The sequence below is a fragment of the Lampris incognitus genome, chromosome 12, assembly GCF_029633865.1.
Source record: "Lampris incognitus isolate fLamInc1 chromosome 12, fLamInc1.hap2, whole genome shotgun sequence".
NCBI lineage: Eukaryota > Metazoa > Chordata > Actinopteri > Lampriformes > Lampridae > Lampris > Lampris incognitus.
This window is the reverse complement of record NC_079222.1, coordinates 23,778,320-23,796,809: the sequence shown is the minus strand read 5'-3', so window position 1 is coordinate 23,796,809 and position 18,490 is coordinate 23,778,320. Positions and strand designations below refer to the sequence as shown.

Genomic DNA, 18,490 nt, shown 5'->3' with positions numbered 1-18,490 from the left:
TCTTCTTGACCTTGGCTTTTGGAAAAGGGCCTGGGATCGGCACCATGATGCATCCATGTTTATAAAACTGATCTAACGAAGGACGGTTGCCCAGGGCAGGTGTTCTTTCTGGTTGTTGCTTTGTTGTAACAATTCAATTGATTATGAAGTAACAAGTCACTCGCGCCAGAACTCTGGAACTCAAGCACTTAGAATGTGAAAGCTCAGAGGAACGATCCACATGGAGCCACATACATGTGGATGCAGTCAATCTGCAGCAAAGTGGATAAGTGTGAAAGTCCTATCAAACCAACACATACAACCATTTCCTCAATGTCAAGCACAGATGTATATCTGTGCTTCTCACACACAAACACACACACACACAGACACACACACACACACAGACACACACACACACACAGACACACACACACACACACACACACACACACACACACACACACACACACACACACACACACACACACACACACACACACCATTACTCATATCCTTGCTCTAGTAGTTACCTGACCAGCTCTTCATTGTAGAGGGACTTAGGCGACTCTCGTCCGAGAATGTAGACTTGGCCCTTAAAGACTGACAGCTGCACCTTGCCCTCCACATTCTCCTGAGACTTGGCTATACAGCAGCGCAAAAACTCACACTCTGGGCTGTACCAAAAACCTGAAACGAGCAAGGGAGAGGAGCAGGTTGGTGTTAGGTGAATAAAAAATATCTGAGTGCACATTTATGTGAGGAAAAGGTTTTAATTACAGGCAAATTAATAATGAAAAAGTACTAGGAAATCTGACAAAGGGAAATCTAGTACAACCGGATGCAGCAAACATTAAATCATTCATGTTAATATAAACCCTCCTTGCAGCAGTCCTCAAACAGCCACATGTGACACTCACTGCTCCTCCTTTTGTAAACCAAATCCTTCTCGCCCACAGTCTAATTTTTGCTTCAGGTGAGGCTCATACACCCTTTTCTCTTATCCCATTTGGGTGACAAGGCCTGTCAGTCTCTGGGACAGATGGGCTTGGGATGTATGTGTATGTTAAGGGGTCAGACACGCCCCTCTCAGCAGGGGTGCTCCCCTCATCAATGGCTGACCTCAACCTCATCATCTGGCCATGTTCAAAGGCACAGTCCTTCCATTCTTTCATGCATTACCTCTGAACTGGCATCGGACTCACGCAGCTCATTCCCAGCTAAATTATGCCTTCTGTCGATGTTAGTCAGGAACATTGACAGAAGGCAAAAGAAATCAACTCAATTGACATATGTTTTGGTGAGGAATAACCAGTCTTGTGAGTCTCTCTGTGTCTGTGCTTGTGTGTTCACATACACGAATGCAACCATGTGACCATGCATAACAGTGAGTTTTTACATATTTGAGTGTTTCATATATAAAAATTCAACATGCAGCAAGGTCACTGCTGTACTATTAGTATTAGGATTCTGGGGCATATAATGTCCAAACTCACAAATCGATGTAACCCGGTGAATTAAGGGGTACTTCGTGAGTGAGAGTGTGTCAGTTTCATCTGGACTCATATTTAGAAACCATTAATCACTGGAAGGAAAGTGTCTTTAAGTGGATAAAAGCAGCCCAATTTAAGATTTCATCCACATGGGTGTATTTGAGTCCCTTACCATTATAGAGAAGCTCGGAGAACCTGATACCCAGGCCCTGCTTGATCCTGCGCACCTCTTTGTCCATGGTGAAAGTTTCAATGTCTAGGTGGGCCTGGAACAGGATGGTGCCTCCTGGGGTCTCGTAGATCCCTGAGGAAGGAAGGAGCAAACACAGAAACGATTAACATACACAAAAACGCATGGACTCATGCACACACAGACAGAGAACATGTTTGAGCTAAAGATCATATAGAGACATTATTTAACATCGTCATATTTTAGAAATTTTAAATATTAAATATTTTAAATATTAACTATTTTAGATTTTTTTTTTTCAAAAAATAAATTTTAGCAAGAAAAATGTGTCAAGGGGTTTGACCTACACTTAAAAGATTTTACAAATTAGGGTGCCGTGAGTAGGCTTATATGATTGATTATTTTCATTGTCAAATGACAATGGAAATGCAGCTCATCCATTTGAGTGAAATCTTACAGGAAAACTTTAAATTTAGCATCTTCTGTGCCATCACCATCAGCATTACCAGTGGCAATCCTAGGAAAAACAAGCCCCAGTTCAAGATAAATCTAACAAGACAGCTCTATTAGCCATCAGCCACCTCCATCTCCATTCACTGTGACAGACAGGATTTCACTGTGCTTAACCTCCCAAAACATGCTCAGCCTGTCCTGGGTAAATGACAGGGTTGGAGGCCCCTGCCAGCCTTGTGTCTGGACCAGGGCTCTGACTACCCTGCAATTTACCCCCTCTGGATTGAGGGGAGGGGAGAAGGGAAAAAGATGAGGTAGATGGCAGGTGAAATGAAGCTGTCACTCAACTGTCTGTTTGAACAAAGGAAAGAGAGGTGAAGTATGCAGAAAGACAGATTATAGAGCTGGAGCTCCACCACCAGCATCAGTTTTTGTGAGAACTTAGAAATTAAAAAGGTGGGTTGTTTGCCAAAGTTAAGGTCCGTGAGTAATTCTTCTAAACTCTATCTAACACTATCTAAAAAACTGATTAGAAAGATAGTCTGGAAAGCTAGTCAGCCCTCATTTATTTATGCTACACCCAAAACCGATCACTGATTACACTTCAGTTGGCCTCGTTTCAGTTATCCTTCTTTCAAAGTCTCTTTTCTGCAAAGTGACGGAAGGATGCCACTCAATTTTTCCCCCCACTCAGGTGAAAAGCTGAGCTCAAATCAGTGAAACACCAAATATACCAACATGGGGGTTGATCTGAAAATGGAGAAGCACTTATGGTGTGCAGGGCAGACCAAAACAGAGCTTAGCAATTTTCCTAATCGTCTAAAGCCTGAAAGGTGGCAACCTGAGCTGGTGAGGCTTATGGGTTTTGATGATCCAGGGCCACAGATGGAATGTCGGAACATTTCCGCTAGCTCCATCAGATAAATCAGTTAAAACTGCCCTGCAACCCAATTGGGCTTAAGTGCTGGAAAAAAAAAACCTAAACAGGGACAAATGAACTATAAAAATGCTATCTGGCTTAGTTTAGACAGTGGTAGTTTCGTTAAACTGAGACACAACACCTGGAACCAATTGTGGGTCCCCCCCCCTCTTTCCTCCCCAATTGTATCCGGCCAATGACCTCACTCTTCCGAGCCATCCTGGTCGCTGCTCCACCCCGTAGCGCGTGGGAGGATCACCCTATCCCACCCCCCCGAACAGGCACCTCGACCGACCACAGGAGGCGCTAGTGCAGCGACCAGGACACACACCCACATCCGGCTTCCCACCCGCAGACACAGCAAATTGTTTCTGTAGGGACGCCTGACCAAGCCAGAGGTAACACAGGGATTCGAACTGCCGATCCCTGTGTTGGTAGGCAATGGAATAGACCGCTACGCTACCTGGACGCCCCACCAATCGTGGTTTTGAGGTATTAATCTAGAGGATCTGAAAGGGTTAAGCAAAGGAATTAATTCCACCCTGCTGAGTCCCTCTATCTCTACGGGTGTAACAATGGTGTGCGCCCATGCAGGTGTGAATGTTAAACACAGATAAATAGATAATAAAATCTGGAGAGGAGCAGAGCTCAAAACAAAATGTACAGCAACGCTGAATGGGATGCAGGGTCAGACGCTCAGTGATTTGTGGATAAACTTCTTTTTTTTTTTAGCACAAACAGATCTCAATAATTACAAACAGAATTAAAACAAATAACTCTCATTTAAACATACAAGTTGAACTTTGCAAACATGCAGTTAAATGCCACAGTACCGCTGCCCAAGTCTCTAGATTGTGATGCTGCTACCACTGATTGAAAACAAGGCTGCCTATTCATTGTAAAACCATAGAGCAGCTAACCCCTTCACAGGTCAGAGGTCTGACAGTACCTTGACAGGTGGGAAACACCAGTCGGGTGTACAAGCTATTGAATGTTTTGGAGCATGCTGACAACATTCTTGACAAACCATTTCAATTCCACCCACCTCCCTGACCTTACACAATTCAAGATTCAGTTCCTCGCAGCATCCATTGTGCTAACACCATTGCCATTCCAAAGGAGACAAACATACAGACTCAATGGCAGTTATCCGACCACTTGGACGCCTTGTGCTCCTCCTCTTCGTATTGCTTCAGTGGAGAAAAAGCTTTGCTCTTTTGTTCAATCAAGGGGAGAGAAAAGTGGGCTTCCCATTTTCCAATTTCTACCTGCCAAGTTGCACCACAGCCGCAGTCTGTTGGGCAGTCTATTTGCCAGTACTGCGAGGAGGTGTCATGGGGGGAAAGGAGTGTGTGTTTATGTGTGTGTCATTTTAAGTCAGGACAGCTCACTATCCTTGCACTATCCTTGTATCATATACAAGGATAGTGAGCTGTCACATGATATATATATCGATATGATGATATATATCATGTGATGATAGAAAACGTCTATCGTTTCATATTGAGCTCTATCGTTTATCTCGTTGTGTCGCAAATCACACGCTTTATTTTTCGTCATTTGGACGACCCTTTCCGCTCTTTACACAGCACGGCCATAGGCAGGAAATTTGCATGAAAGAAACAAGCAAACCTCGCGGCCTGTCCAGCGTGTCTCCTCGCCTGCTGCCCAATGACTGCTGGGATAGGCTCCAGCATCCCTGCGACCCTGAGAGCAGGATAAGCGGTGTGGATATGGATGGATGGAGGACAGTGAACGTAATGCAGAACGGGGTAATTCCGAAAAGAAGGACTCTGACCAGTCAGTACAAAACGAGGAGCTTGTACCTAAAAGAGGGTCTACTTCTATTATATGGATGTGGTTTGGGTATGAAAAGTCTGACACGGACCAGAAAACCATACGTTGTGAAATATGCTGCCCGCCGGTCCCCACAACAGACTCAAAAACACCACTAGCCTCTTTTACCACCTACGCAAGAATCATGTGAAACAGTACGGACAGCGTCTACACATGAGGGTCGCAAAAGCAGTCAAGTGCTCAAAACAAACCTTAGACATTAATATTACAGCGAATTCAGGGGGCAGCCCAGGTACTGCCACAGCCGGGACGCGAAGCCGTGTCTCCCACAACACGGGCAACTACGTTAACCAGTCAACTAAAGGGTCTGACCTGTTAGCTAAGTGCTAGCGAGTCTAGTTATCCGTGGTCACTACACTACTCCCCTCCTTCTGGATGCGCTTCACGCATCTGGACGCACGCGCTTCCGATGGCCTCACGATCCAACCGTCCCATTTCCGACACCTACTACTGCTACTTTCGGCTGCTCCCGTTAGGGATCGCCACAGCGGATCATCTGTTTCGATCTCTTCCTGTCTTCTGCATCTTCCTCTGTCACACCAGCCACCTGCATGTCTTCCCTCACCACATCCATAAACCTCTTCTTTGGCCTTCCTCTTTTCCTCTTCCCTGGCAGCTCCATATTCAGCATCCTTCCCCCAATAGACCCAGCATCTCTCCTCCACACATGTCCAAATCATCTCGATCTCGCCTCTCTTGCTTTGTCTCCAAACCGTCCAACCTGAGCGGTCCCCCTAATCACACTTCCGACACCAATGTAGTGAATTTGGGGGACAGCCCGGGAACCGCCACAGCCGGGACGGGGTCCAACCCCTTAGCCAAGGGGTAGTGAGTCTAGTTATCCATGGTCGCTACACTACCCCCTCCTTTGCATACCAGTGTAACGTTTTACTTCCAGCGCAGACAGCAGTTGGTTTCTCTCACAAATCGGTTTATTAAACCTCTCGTACCGCGCCAAGAGAAAACACAGATGCAGCAATGTCCTGTTCCAGAGCAAAAACATTAAAGACACACAACAGAGCCAATAGGCACCCAGCGGGCCAGCCCGCTCCACCAACCACCGGCACGCACACCGCCCGACACAACATGCATTCCTGTGATTGGCCAGAGCAGGGAGACGATAGACCGACTCCGCTAATCCAGAACTCCCAACTGTACAGGTTCGCTACAATATTTCATATTTAGTTATATGCTTAATTGAAAATTGGCGCAAAGGTTCTAAATAAAAGGAGAAAAATAATCAAATATGAGTAAGTACCTTTTATTTGTTGAAGAAATGGGCCTTTCACGGTGGTCATTTTAAGTTATTTATTCATTGAATTCACAGAAAATGTGCTATATCGTGATATGTATCGTTATCGTGATATGACATTTGGGTCATATCGCATCGCCCTATTTGAAGGCATGCCAGGGTGGCACTTGCGGACAAGGACGAGGGAATACTGGAGTTGCCAGAAGTTACTATCAACTATATGGTAAGGGACATTCTGAGGCTGCTGAGTGTGTGTGTAAGTGGATGTGTGCATTTGTGGATGACTGTCTTCTTGAATATATCCAGTGAAGAATATTAGCCATTATCAGTCTCCAGTGTGTCATTTATATTTGGTCGCATGCATAAGTGAATCAAAGTTACTCCAGCTCCTAAACTTTCAGGTGAACCGTATAAAAACATTACCTTTGAGTGGAATAAATAAACATGATGTTGTATTTGTCCACAGCCACGCATTTTCCTTTCAGCTTACTTTTAGGCAGGTAAAATTGCAAACGCTACACTTTGAGCACTCACATAATATAACAGTAATTGGCTGAAAGCCCTGGATGCTGAAAGGATCGGTTTGGAATACATGGGCAATCTAAAGATTAGCACTTAATTTCTTTGTGGTTCTATTTACGCCTGCCTCACTGCATTTAAAAATCCTTGCTTGGGTTTTGAGAGTGCGTGGCAGCTGCCCAATTAGAGCCAATTGGAAAGGTATAATGGTTATCTTGTTGAAGAAGCCCAAGACTAATTTAATTTAAATATTTAAATTCCTCACCTCTGGATTTCATGCCGATGAAACGGTTCTCCACAATGTCGATGCGGCCTATCCCATGTCTCCCACTAAGAGCAAAAGAGAAGAAAGCCAGACACCTTTCAGTGTACATACATCCACACCAGGGTTGTTACCACAATTATTTCAGTCCAAATGAGCACCTACGATTGTGTAGCAGTCTAATACAATCCACTGCAAGTAAATCACACCTGTGTCACAGTATTTGATCATTGAACACCATGACATTTTGGGAGCACTGGGGCCATGGTTTGTAATTATCAAGTTGCTGATCATATGACTCAAACGATGACTCTGTTTGCCTTTTCATCTGCTCTGTTTTGTATATTTTTATAGCGTAAAACATAAATTTCCCCACAAAGGGATTTTACTCAAAGATGAAAATCTGGTTACTACTCATGGTGACTGGCGCACAAGCCCACCGAGACAATTTTGTAATTTTTGATAGTGGGCTATACAAATAAAACAGACTTGACTTGACTTAATGTAATAAATGCAAATGAAATAAAGTTTCACCAAATAATTTGATAAACTGATCTTTTTTTTCGGGGGGGGGGGGGTGGGATTTTTTCCCCTTTTTCTCCCTAATTGTACCCAGCCAATTACCCCACTCTTCCGAGCCGTCCCGGTAGCTGCTCCACCCCCTCAGCTGATCCGAGGAGGGCTGCAAAGTACCACATGTCTCCTCAGATACATGTGGAGTCGCCAGCCGCTTCTTTTCACCTGACAGTGAGGAGTTTCACCAGGGAGACGTAGCACGTGGGAAGATCATGCTATTCCCCCAGTTCCCCCGCCCCCCTGAACAGGTGCCCCGACCGCCAGAGGAGGCACTAGTGCAGCGACCAGGACACATAGCCACATCTGACTTCCCACCGGATGCCCCAAACTGATTTCTTTTAAGTCAAGTCTGACATTTCTAGGTTTTTTGCAGCAAGGGGTCCCACAACTCCATTGCATTTCTTGTAATATAGCAAGGGTTTATGATTTGCTGAACTCACAGTAGTACTTTTTTTGTTGGTGCACACTATACTTTCTAATGAAAAGAGATTCTCTCCTGCTCTGATCTCCACTGATATCATAGGTTTGTAGCAAAATCCAGGCCCTGCCCTCATCTCTTGCAAACTACAGGCCTATCTCCAAACAGTCCTTTTAATCTAACAATTTGAGAAATGCCAGTATACTTCTACAGCACCTCAAAGTAGAGACAAGGCTCTCCTCAGAGCGACCAGTTACCTTTTTTTACTCACCGGTTCATGCTTTTTAGTAGCAGAATTCAGGGAATGTTCCATTTTTAATGTTTTTATACCCCAGTGTGTCCATAGATTTTGTTAGACATGATTTGAGGAAAAATCCTTCATTGGTTAAACTCCTCTTTCCTGTAAAATTTTCAGTCATCTTAGGAAACTCATACTCATCCTGAGCAGACATTACATGTCACATCCAGAAGGGTGCCATTTTGGACCCCATCGTACTCTCTATTTTTATCCTTTTTATACTTCCACTTACACATAGTCACAAAACCTGTCAACATTAATGGTCTAGCCACTCATAAATTGCCTTACAGATATAAAGTGCTGTATGTCAAAGAATTTTCGACAGCAATTTGAAAACCAAGTCAGAAATTGTATTTTTTTAAGTCTACCCAATTCACTCGAACCTCTTATTAAACTGATGAACCATTAATAAGGCATTTTGTCTGCAGGTGTATGGCTAGAGTCTTGGGGTGCAATTTCTGGTGCAAATTCAAGCTTTAATCAACAGTTCAGACTCAGAATCAGAAGTTCAAAGAAGTGTTGTAGTCTTGTTTATTTCAACTGAGGACTAATCCCAAAATTAAGCAATTTCTATTTCTCATCTTTTCTCCCTTACAACACCGCGGCTCTTTCTATTCCTCCATTTACCTGAAGTCCCCCTTGCCTTGCTTGCACAAACTGCAGCAGTTGGGATTCTTATTGGTACGAAATAATTCTTTTAGCATCTATTCATTGGTTTCCTAACAGTGTCAGAATTTATTTTAAAGTTTTACTGATTGTGGGCATGGTCAGATTTAGACCTTTTAACCCCATATGAGACAAACTGCATAACCTTCAGGTCCTGGGAAAGGTCCCTATTGGTTTAACTGTTCTGATGTTAAGCAGATTTAAAAACAGGGGCAAATGGACCCTTACTGTCAGCACCGCCAGGACTTTGGAATACTTTCAAGTAGAATGGGAATGTACTTCTCTGAATGCTTAACAAACATAATTAGATAATAACAAATAACAATAAAACAATGGCACCCTTTAGGGGTCAAAAACACAAGTTAACTTGACAAATGTTGCCTCACCCCATCTCATTGAGGTAGGTCAAGATATCCAGTGGTGTTTCCTTGGATATACCTTCTTTCATATTGTTCACCCTCACAGGTACACCTGAAGAGGATGTAATAAAAGGCAGTTGGTCAGTCAAAACAGCACAAACAAAGAAAAGACAGGACAATGTCAGCATTTAGTCATACTCCTGAAAAAGTGACTCCAACCTTTTCGAATTCTGACAGCAGGATAATCTTAAAATGGTTCTTTATCGACTATGGCCGGACTTGATGAAGCAGCAATAATTGGCAACGCTGTCTTCGGGAGGGGGGCGGAGTCGGCTTGTGGTAATCACATGAATGCGTCTGTGTGTGTGTCGGAAAAAGCAGTGGTTCGGCCTGGATTCGCCTCGTCATGAAAGTGGCGAGGCGTCTCCTTCGAGACTGCCGGCCGGAGAGATGCAGTTGGCGAACACATGCAGTACGAGGGTGGGTGTTTGAACTAAAATAGGGATCGATTGGCCACTAAATCGGGAGAAAAAGGGAAAAATCAGAAATAAATTTAAATTTAGAAAAAAAATGGTTCTTTATGAGCAATCTTATTTTCCATTTTATTGAAAACAGCAACAATACAGTACGATTTAGTAACAATAAAGTAGACTCTGCGCTTTACAGCAAAGGAAGAAGCGAGATAAAATGAACACACAGCCAGATGCTTTGCACTCCAAAATGTCCTTTTGTAACTTAAGGCACACCCTCCACAGAGGAAAATTACAATGTGAAACACACAGCTCCAAGCGGTCTTGCTTCCACACTGGCAAAATATTCTTAAGAAAAAAATTATTTAGGTTAATTTATAAAATAAAAATTAAAAAAACTGCTCCCCCCTAATTTTTTCTTCCCAATTGTACTTGGCCAATTACCCCACTTTTCCGAGCCATCCCGATCTCTGCTCCACCCCTTTTGTCGAGCCGGGGGGGGGGGCTGCAGACAACCACATGCCTCCTCCAATACATGTGGAGTCGCCAGCCGCTTCGTTTCACCTGACAGTGAGGAGTTTCGCCGGGGATGTAGCATGTGGAAGGATCATGCTATTCCCCCCAGTCCCCCCCCCCCCGAATAGGCACCCCAACTGAGGAGGCGCTAGTGCAGCAACAAGGACACATACCCACATCCGGCTTCCCCCCGCAGACACGGCCAATTGTGTCTGTAGGGACGCCCGAAAAGCCAAAGGTAACACGGGGATTTGAATGGCGATCCCCATGTTAGTAGGCAACGAAATAGTCCGATACGCAACCTGGACACCCCAAAAACACTGATTTTCTATGTCACCATTTTGTCTTGGTTATTTGTTTATTTTGTTATTTGGTTGGCCCAGTGGTCTCCCGAAGCAACCGACAGGTCCTGGGAGACCAGAGGGGCTGCCGCTTCGGCAGTCGTGGGAGCAAAAACTCGGTTTCAGGAGGAGTTCGGTGAGGCTATGGAGGAGGACTTTCGGTTGGCTTCAAGGAAGTTCTGGAAAAGCATCCAGCAACTCAGGAAAGGGAAGTAGGGCTTGACTCAGGCTATGTTCAGCCCGGGGAGGCAAACTGTTGACCCGGACTGGGGATGTTGTCGAGTGATGGAAAGAACACTTTGAGGAGCTCCTGAACCCAGCTAACTTGTCCTCAGTGGAGGAGGTAGAGTCTGAAGACTCAGGAGAAGACCCAACCATATCCCTGGCAGAGGTCTCTGAAGTACTTAAAAAGCTCCTCGGTAGCAAGGTGCCTGGTGTGGAGGAGATTCGCCCTGAGACGCTGAAGGCTCTGGACATTGTTGGGCTGTCTTGGTTGACACGCCTCTTCAGTGTCACATGGAGGTCGGGGACAGTACCTGTGCAGTGGCAGACTGGGGTGGTGATTCTCATATTTAAAAAGGGGGCCCCGGAGGGTGTGCTCCAATTATTGGGGCATCACATTGCTCAGCCTCCCTGGGAAAGTCTACTCTAGGGTGCTGGAAAGGAGGCTCCAACCAATTGTCGAACCTTGGATCCAGGAGGAACAATGAGGATTCCATCCTGGCCGTAAAACAATGGACCAACTCTTTAGCCTTGCAGAAGTGCTGAGGGGGGCATGGGAGTTTGACCAGCTAGTCTACATATGTGCACTCTGTGGGGGTTACTGCGGGACTATGGGGTACCGGGGCAGTTGCTACAAGCAATCCTGTCCTTGTATAACCCAAGTTAGAGCTGTGTCCGCATTGTCAGCACAAAGTCAAACACGTTGGTCTCTGCCAAGGTTGTCCCTTGTCTCCAATTCTGTTTGTGATACTCATGGACAGGATCTCAAGGCGCAGTCAAGGTGAGGAGTGTGTCCATTTTGGGAACCTCAGAATTGCATCTCCGCTCTTCGCAGATGATGTTGTTTTGTTGGCTTCATCAGAACGCAACCGCCAGTGTGCACTGGGGTAGTTTGCAGCTGAGTGTGAAATGGCTGGGATGAGTCAGCACCTCCAAATCTGAGGCCATGGTTCTCTACCAGAAAACGGTGGACTGCTCCCTCCAGGTTGGGGATGAGTTGTTGCCTCAAGTGAAGGAGTTCAAGTATGTCAGGGTCTTGTTCACGAGTGAGGGGAGGATGGAGCGGGAGATTGACAGGCGGATTGGTGCAGCATCAGCAGTAATGCGGATGTTGTACTGGACCGTTGTGGTGAAGAGGAAGCTGAGCCAGAAGGCAAAGCTCTCAATTTACCAGTCAATCTTCGTTCCAACCCTCACCTATGGTCAAGAGCTTTGGATAGTGACCGAAAGGGTGAGATGGCAGATACAAGTGGCTGAAATGAGTTTCCTCCATAGAGTGTCTGGGCTCAGCCATAGAGATAGGGTGAGGAGCTCGGACATCCGCAGGGAACTTCGGAGAAGAGCTGCTGCTCCTTCGCGTCGAAAAGAGCCAGTTGAGGTGGTTTGGGCATCTGATTAGGATGCCTCCTGGGCATCTTCCTTTGGAGGTTTACCGGGCATGGCAAACTGGGAGGAGACCCCGGGGTAGACCCAGAACTCGCTGGAAGGACTACATGTCCAACCTGGCCTGGGAACTGGGGAGAGGGACGTCTGGAGTGCCCTACTTAGCTTGCTGCCACCGTGACCCTACCCCGGAGAAGTGGCTGAAGATGATGAATGAATGAATGAATATTTGTTTAGTGTACCTCAAGTTCTTGCATTCATTTGGCACATACTATATTTTCCCTTGGCACAGTGGCCAAGATACACAAAAGAGGTCAATGAGTATTATACCAAATCCCAAGTTACCTCATGCAAAAGGATTGCATAATTTGTTTTTTCATGTTTACTTTTTTATTTTAAGATATATTTCATTTGAGCAATTAGTTCATGCATGCACATATATAATATCCAGTGCTCATTTTTCAAGTACACAAAAAATGACAAACAAAAAGAAAAACAACAGAGTACTAAACAGCAACAGATACTTAATGCAAAACAGATGATGAATATATCATTTTGCATATTAATGGTACAAAACAGCTTAAGCAAATACAGAATTAAAATAAAAAGTCCTTTCCCCACCTTCCCATCCCTCTACTACTCAATAGGTGATTAATAGTGAAAAATATTAATTGTAGGATTAGCTAGTCGCACTAGAAAGGTAATGAATAATGTAAGATATTTGACAGGTCGCTGAGCCACATCTTAGTAGTACGGACCCCTTTGTCTTTCCAAAAAAAAAGAAGCAACCTCTTTGCTGTAATAAGGCAAAAAGAGAGAAAGTGTTGTTGAGAGGCAGTCAGATTGGTCTGCGTATCAGACCTTCCAAGAGACATTAAAAGAGGGTCTGGTTCTAACTGGGTGTTGATTATTTTAGACAGTATCTCAAATATTTCTATCCAGTAGGTTTGTATCTTTGTGCAAAGTGTAAAGCTATGTAGCAGAGTACCTTCGGCTGACTGAAATTTTTTGCATAAGGGTGACACTTCGGGATAAATCTGGTGTAGCCTAACTCTGGAATAATGGAGTCAGTACAAATTTTTAAATTGGATAAGGCAGTGTCTGGCGTTGTTTGAGCATGTATGTATGTGCTCCAGGATTCCCTTTCAAATTTCATCAGATATCTGCAGACCCAACTCTTCCTCCCATTTTGTCTTAATACCTTCCAACGAGGGTAAATAAGCCTCCTGTAAGGTGTCATAAATAAAGGATACAAGTTTATCTGAGCTTGATGGTCTTTTAAGGCATACATCTACCATTGAAAGTTGGCTGCCTCAAATCCTGGTAGATGTTTTCGAGCGTAATCCCTTACTTGCAAACACCTAAAGAAATTGTTTTCTGGGAGCCGCGGGTGTGCCGGAGACTGCTAGTCTTCCGTGATGCTGGCTGGGACAAACTGTTACTTGCGCGTGTAAATCAAAGTTTAACATTTTGATTAGTAGGGCTGTGCATGATGGTGGATATTGTTTTTTTGTTGAAAATAATGTATTATAATTTATTCTTACATTAACAATTATTATAATTAGAACATAATAGCCTACTTTTCAAACAAAATGTTTTAGTAAGGCTTTAACTAAAAATTCAACATGGCGATTCGAACAGGGATCCCTGTGTTGGTAGGAAACGGAATAGACCGTTACGTTACCCAGACGTCCAAGAAAAGTGTTTCATAAAGAGTCACAAAAAATGTTAATACAATTATAACCAAAAAAATTTCAGACTAAAAAAGCTATATAAAGGAGTTGATCTCAGAATGTGATATTCCATCACATTCAATATTCTAAGATGAAGTAAACAGTTAACTAAATTATAACCATTATGAATTCGATACAATATGGATTTGTTATGAAAATCTTTTCAAATTGGTAGGTCCTGTGATGACAGCTTTCAGCTTCTGATTAGACAGAATATATGATCATCATCTTGGTAAAAGTGATGGTCATCAGCTAAAAGTGAAAACCATTAGAATACAATGTGCTAAAAAATGGTAAAAAAATTCAAAATCTTAGCTCATTTGAAGGCTGTGAAATCGTGGACAAGCCCTTCGCTAATTGAATTACGCACCCAGTCTTGCGTTGCTTTCTGGGTTTGGGGCTTTTTTGCGCCACTGAGTGTTTGTGCGTGGATGTGCATGTGCTAGCTTAAGATGCTCGACTATCACCTACTTTTCTATTAACCTCTAACGCACGCACGCACACATGCATGCACGCACACACACAAACAGACCTTCACTAAACAAAACCCATGTTCATTCCAACACTTCCCCTTTAAAGGCACTTAAACCAAGTATATATCAATCACTGTCATGTACTTGCTTATTCATGGCCTAGAATGAGCAACGCAGGCCAAAGGTGGGGAAGAGGGAATAAACAGACATGGGTGAAACAGAGGGTGTGTGTGTGTGTGTGTGTGTGTGTGTGTGTGTGTGTGTGTGTGTGTGTGTGTGTGTATCCGTGTGCACTGTGTGGCTATATAAACCTTTTGAGAGACTAGAAAAGGAGGAAAGGAAATGAGAAAAGCAATGTGCTGATAGTCACACCTCCATCCATCCAATGTTCAATAGCATTTAACATAAGTGCAGTTGCCAATCGTATGGCTTCAAAGTGAAAAGCCCTACTTCTGGCTGCCTTTCAGACAGTCCTGTGTACAAAGGTCTGTGTAGAATGACATGTGAAGAACTTGACAAATTTTTTTAGACAAGGGCTTTGTCGTTGGTCCATTCCCATATCCCGAGAATCTCGGTTGGCTGTCTGAAGGGGAAAAAAAATCCCAATGCAGTAAAGCCAATGTAGATGGTGCACTCTTAAACTGCACCCTCTAACCAATAGTTAATAATTAGATTAAAAGTTCAAATAAATTGACTGAAAGTCTGAATGTGGGAGTGTAGGGGCCAGCTTTTCGTCCCCGTGCGCTCTCTCTCTCTCTCTCTCTCTCTCGCTCTCTCTCCATCATGCATGTTCCATCATTCACCAAGGGGTCTTTTTCTCCCAGTGATCCTTTTCTTCAGTGTTTTGCAGCCGAACAGTGCAGACAATGGGAGCGCAGACACAGTTGTAGGAAAAATTACTGCTTTACATTTTTCCTCTCTGTCTCTTTTTCCTCTCCTCTTCTTTGGCATGAAAGGAGGGAGGGATAAAATTAAAAAAGAGAGATGGGGAATGGAGTGTTTGACGGGGGAAAAGGTTCCTGTCATTAAATATTCTTTTTTAATCAGTGAGAAAACTTTGGAGAGAAAGGCAGGGATGAAAAGGTGGGAGGGGAATGAAATGAAACATTCTTGTGCTGATCTTGTGCTGAGAGGGAGGAGGAGTAGGCTCAGGCCTTTGTGTGGACAACTAAAACAGCTTTTGTCATAGGGTGCTCAATAAAGCCGCAGAAAATATGTGTGAAAACGGAGTGTAGGCCTGCAAAAGAACCCGCGAAACAAGACCAAGTTTTACTGCTGCATCAGTGTTTCACAAAGGATACTTCATTACCAGTTGAACTGGGATCAACCTACTTGATTTAGAGTTGATCCCTTTCCCAGGTAAACTAGTAAAGTTGCATCCAAAACAACTCTAAAATAGATCTAGGTTGATGGTGGCAGGTATTTATTTTATTTGTGGTTGAAGTGAAAAAACAAGCATCTTACAGCCTTGGCATCAGTAAACATTCTTTCCTCCCTAATCATCACCAAAGCTTCTGACTACTCTTATTGAAACTCCTAACTTTTAAGTGACAATTATTTCTCTCAGTGGGGCTACTGTCTATCCTACCACTGATGTTAGCCTATGGCTCTTAGCTAGCATTCAGCCTCTGGTAGTCTCCAAGGGTGAAGGGACATCTGTGCAATTTGCCACAGGCTTGGATGTTTCTTTCCATTCTCTCTCTGTGCAAACATGTGACACTTTCCACTATTTAGTCTGCAGCCTGTGGCAATATAGCTAATGAGCGTGTCTCTGGGCCCTAAGGGCTTCTGTATTAGATGGAGTTAATGCTTCCGGCCTGTGTTTGCCCCCAGGCCAAACATCGCAGCTTTGGACCCAGTAATGGTGTAAGGCGCTTGGGTCAAGTCTGGGTGGTCTGATTGGTGATAAAGAACTACTGGGGCAGCATGCAGTGTAGCCCCGAGGTGACAATCATCAATGTTAACTAAGATGAAGAGGCAAAACTGGAACTTGACACTCAGTGATGAGTCACAGCTAATATGATGGAACTCAGTTCTGCCGACCTAGCCCTATCATAATCAGCTTTTTTGGCTGCTTCTACGCTCTGTAGATAACGTAACGGACTGACAATTCAACTGTTGTGGACATAAGAATAAAAATGAACAGACACTGGTTCAAAAAGCTGCTAACAGGTAACACATTTGTATGCACACAGACCTTGTTTGAACTCGATCTCCAGTACATCAGGGGTTCCAGGAGCGTCTTCAGGGTTCTTGGTCATAAGGTACATGCCTGGTGAAGCGTGGGTCTGGAAAAAAAACAAAACAAAACAATCACACACACACCAGTCTATTTCTCACACTTTATTTCCCTTAATGAATAACCAGGACCTTCTGAGACCTTATCAGAGAATGGTGCTGCAGATCAGGAGTCTATTGTTAGAGGCAACAACAGATTCCAGGCACAGTGGGCAAGAGAAGAGAGGATGATGCGTGAAAAGAAGAAACCTGAAAACGCCATCATGAGTTGAGTGAAAAGACAAAAATCAATGTTCCATTTTTCTTCTCTATTTGGTTTCATTTTCCCTGCATGACCCTTCACAACAGGAGAAGGGGTGGTGAAACACAATGCTGCTAAAGAGAGTGGAAAGGGCAAAAGAGTGAGAGAAATGGCTCACATCTCCAGGAATAGAAAACACTTGACAAGTCAAAACACAACTGTGACAGAACCTATTTGTGCAACTGGAAGTACTCAATAATCTTCTGTCTGAATAAGACTCAGATCTTCCATTTCTGTCACCTGACTTCACGGCTTCCCATTTTCCAGTTTTGAATTTCAGAGTGATATTTCCCTTCTACTTCATTTTCAAATGAAGAAATTTACCTAATGGGCATCACACAACAAAGACCCAACATTGTTTCCACTGTCTAAATCCACCTAAGTTGTCCTGGGTGACAGACATTTGCCATTTTTCCAGTTGGCGGGAGCTAGGAGCAATTTCAGTAAGTCATAGTAGGGACCAAAAAGAGTGTGTCGTTCCGACGTGTCCGCCCAGCAATGTATCCCCCCCGACAATTACACGGCATTAGAACAAGACGATGGCCAATGTCTCTTGAGCTGAGGAAAATTGCAGGGGGACTATGCAAAATAACCACTGGGTGCATTTAAATGGAAAGCTTTACCAGACGTTAAATCATCTTACAATAACTAATCGCCATCCGCTTTCTGCCTGTCAGTGAGGAGAAAACGAGCAGCGCAATCACTTTCCTTCCTTTTAACTAAACACCAAAATTGACTCAGAAGGCACCCGTATCTCTCTCTCTCTCCCTCTCTCTCTCTCCTTTATTTTGTGCCTCAGTGCCCTGAAAGAAGCCAAACAAGAGTGAACAGGAGAGAGGCAAAATATCCTAAAAAAAGTCTTCTGATGCATACCCTTAAAAGGGGGAAAGACAGCTTGAATTTTAAAGAGTGGAGAATGAAAGAGGCTATGGTAAACATGTATGCTGGTTATAAACCTATGGCTGTGTCTTGTCTTTTATTCACTTCAATTAAAGTATACTAAACACTTAATGGGAGGCATTAGCTATGGCAGTTTTTGTTGGGGACAGTTTTTTATTGGACTACTGGTAAGTCCACTGCCATCCATAGTTAGTGATATAGTCATTTTATGAAAATAAACTGATAAGTAAACTAATAATAATAAATTAATAAATAGGTAATAAATAAATTGTATTTATAAATAAATACAATTATACATAATAAATAATAGTAGTAAGATAAATAATTATAATTTTAATCACAATAAAAGAAATTATAAACAATAAATAAATGATAATTGATCAATAAATTAACTTGACAGAAAAATCTATTCTGAAAAATACATATTTAATAACTTGGTTTTCTTATGATTGTGAGCAGTTTAATAATGATTTTTTCCCTTTTTTTTTTTATATACCCACATCTGGCTTCCCACCCGCTGACACAGCCAGTTGTGTCTGTAGTGATGCCCGACCAAGCCCGAGGTAACACAGGGATTCGAACCAGCGATCCCCGTTTTGGTAGGCAATGGAATAGACCGCTATGCTACCCGGAGGCCCTAATAACGATTTTCAACTACCACCAACCCGATGT

General features: G+C 43.5%; 1 protein-coding gene across 1 annotated transcript in view; it reads right to left on the bottom strand.

Annotated features, from left to right (window-relative positions):
- The window catches only part of ass1 (argininosuccinate synthase 1), a 42,987-nt gene that overhangs the window by 4,447 nt on the left and 20,050 nt on the right, over positions 1–18,490 (bottom strand). The window contains exons 9-13 of the mRNA XM_056290966.1: positions 16,577–16,667; positions 9,269–9,353; positions 6,928–6,992; positions 1,645–1,776; positions 513–669 (exon numbers count right to left, since the gene is read on the bottom strand). Of these exons, the coding sequence (XP_056146941.1) occupies positions 513–669; positions 1,645–1,776; positions 6,928–6,992; positions 9,269–9,353; positions 16,577–16,667 (530 nt within the window). The remainder of the gene's footprint in view (positions 1–512; positions 670–1,644; positions 1,777–6,927; positions 6,993–9,268; positions 9,354–16,576; positions 16,668–18,490) is intronic.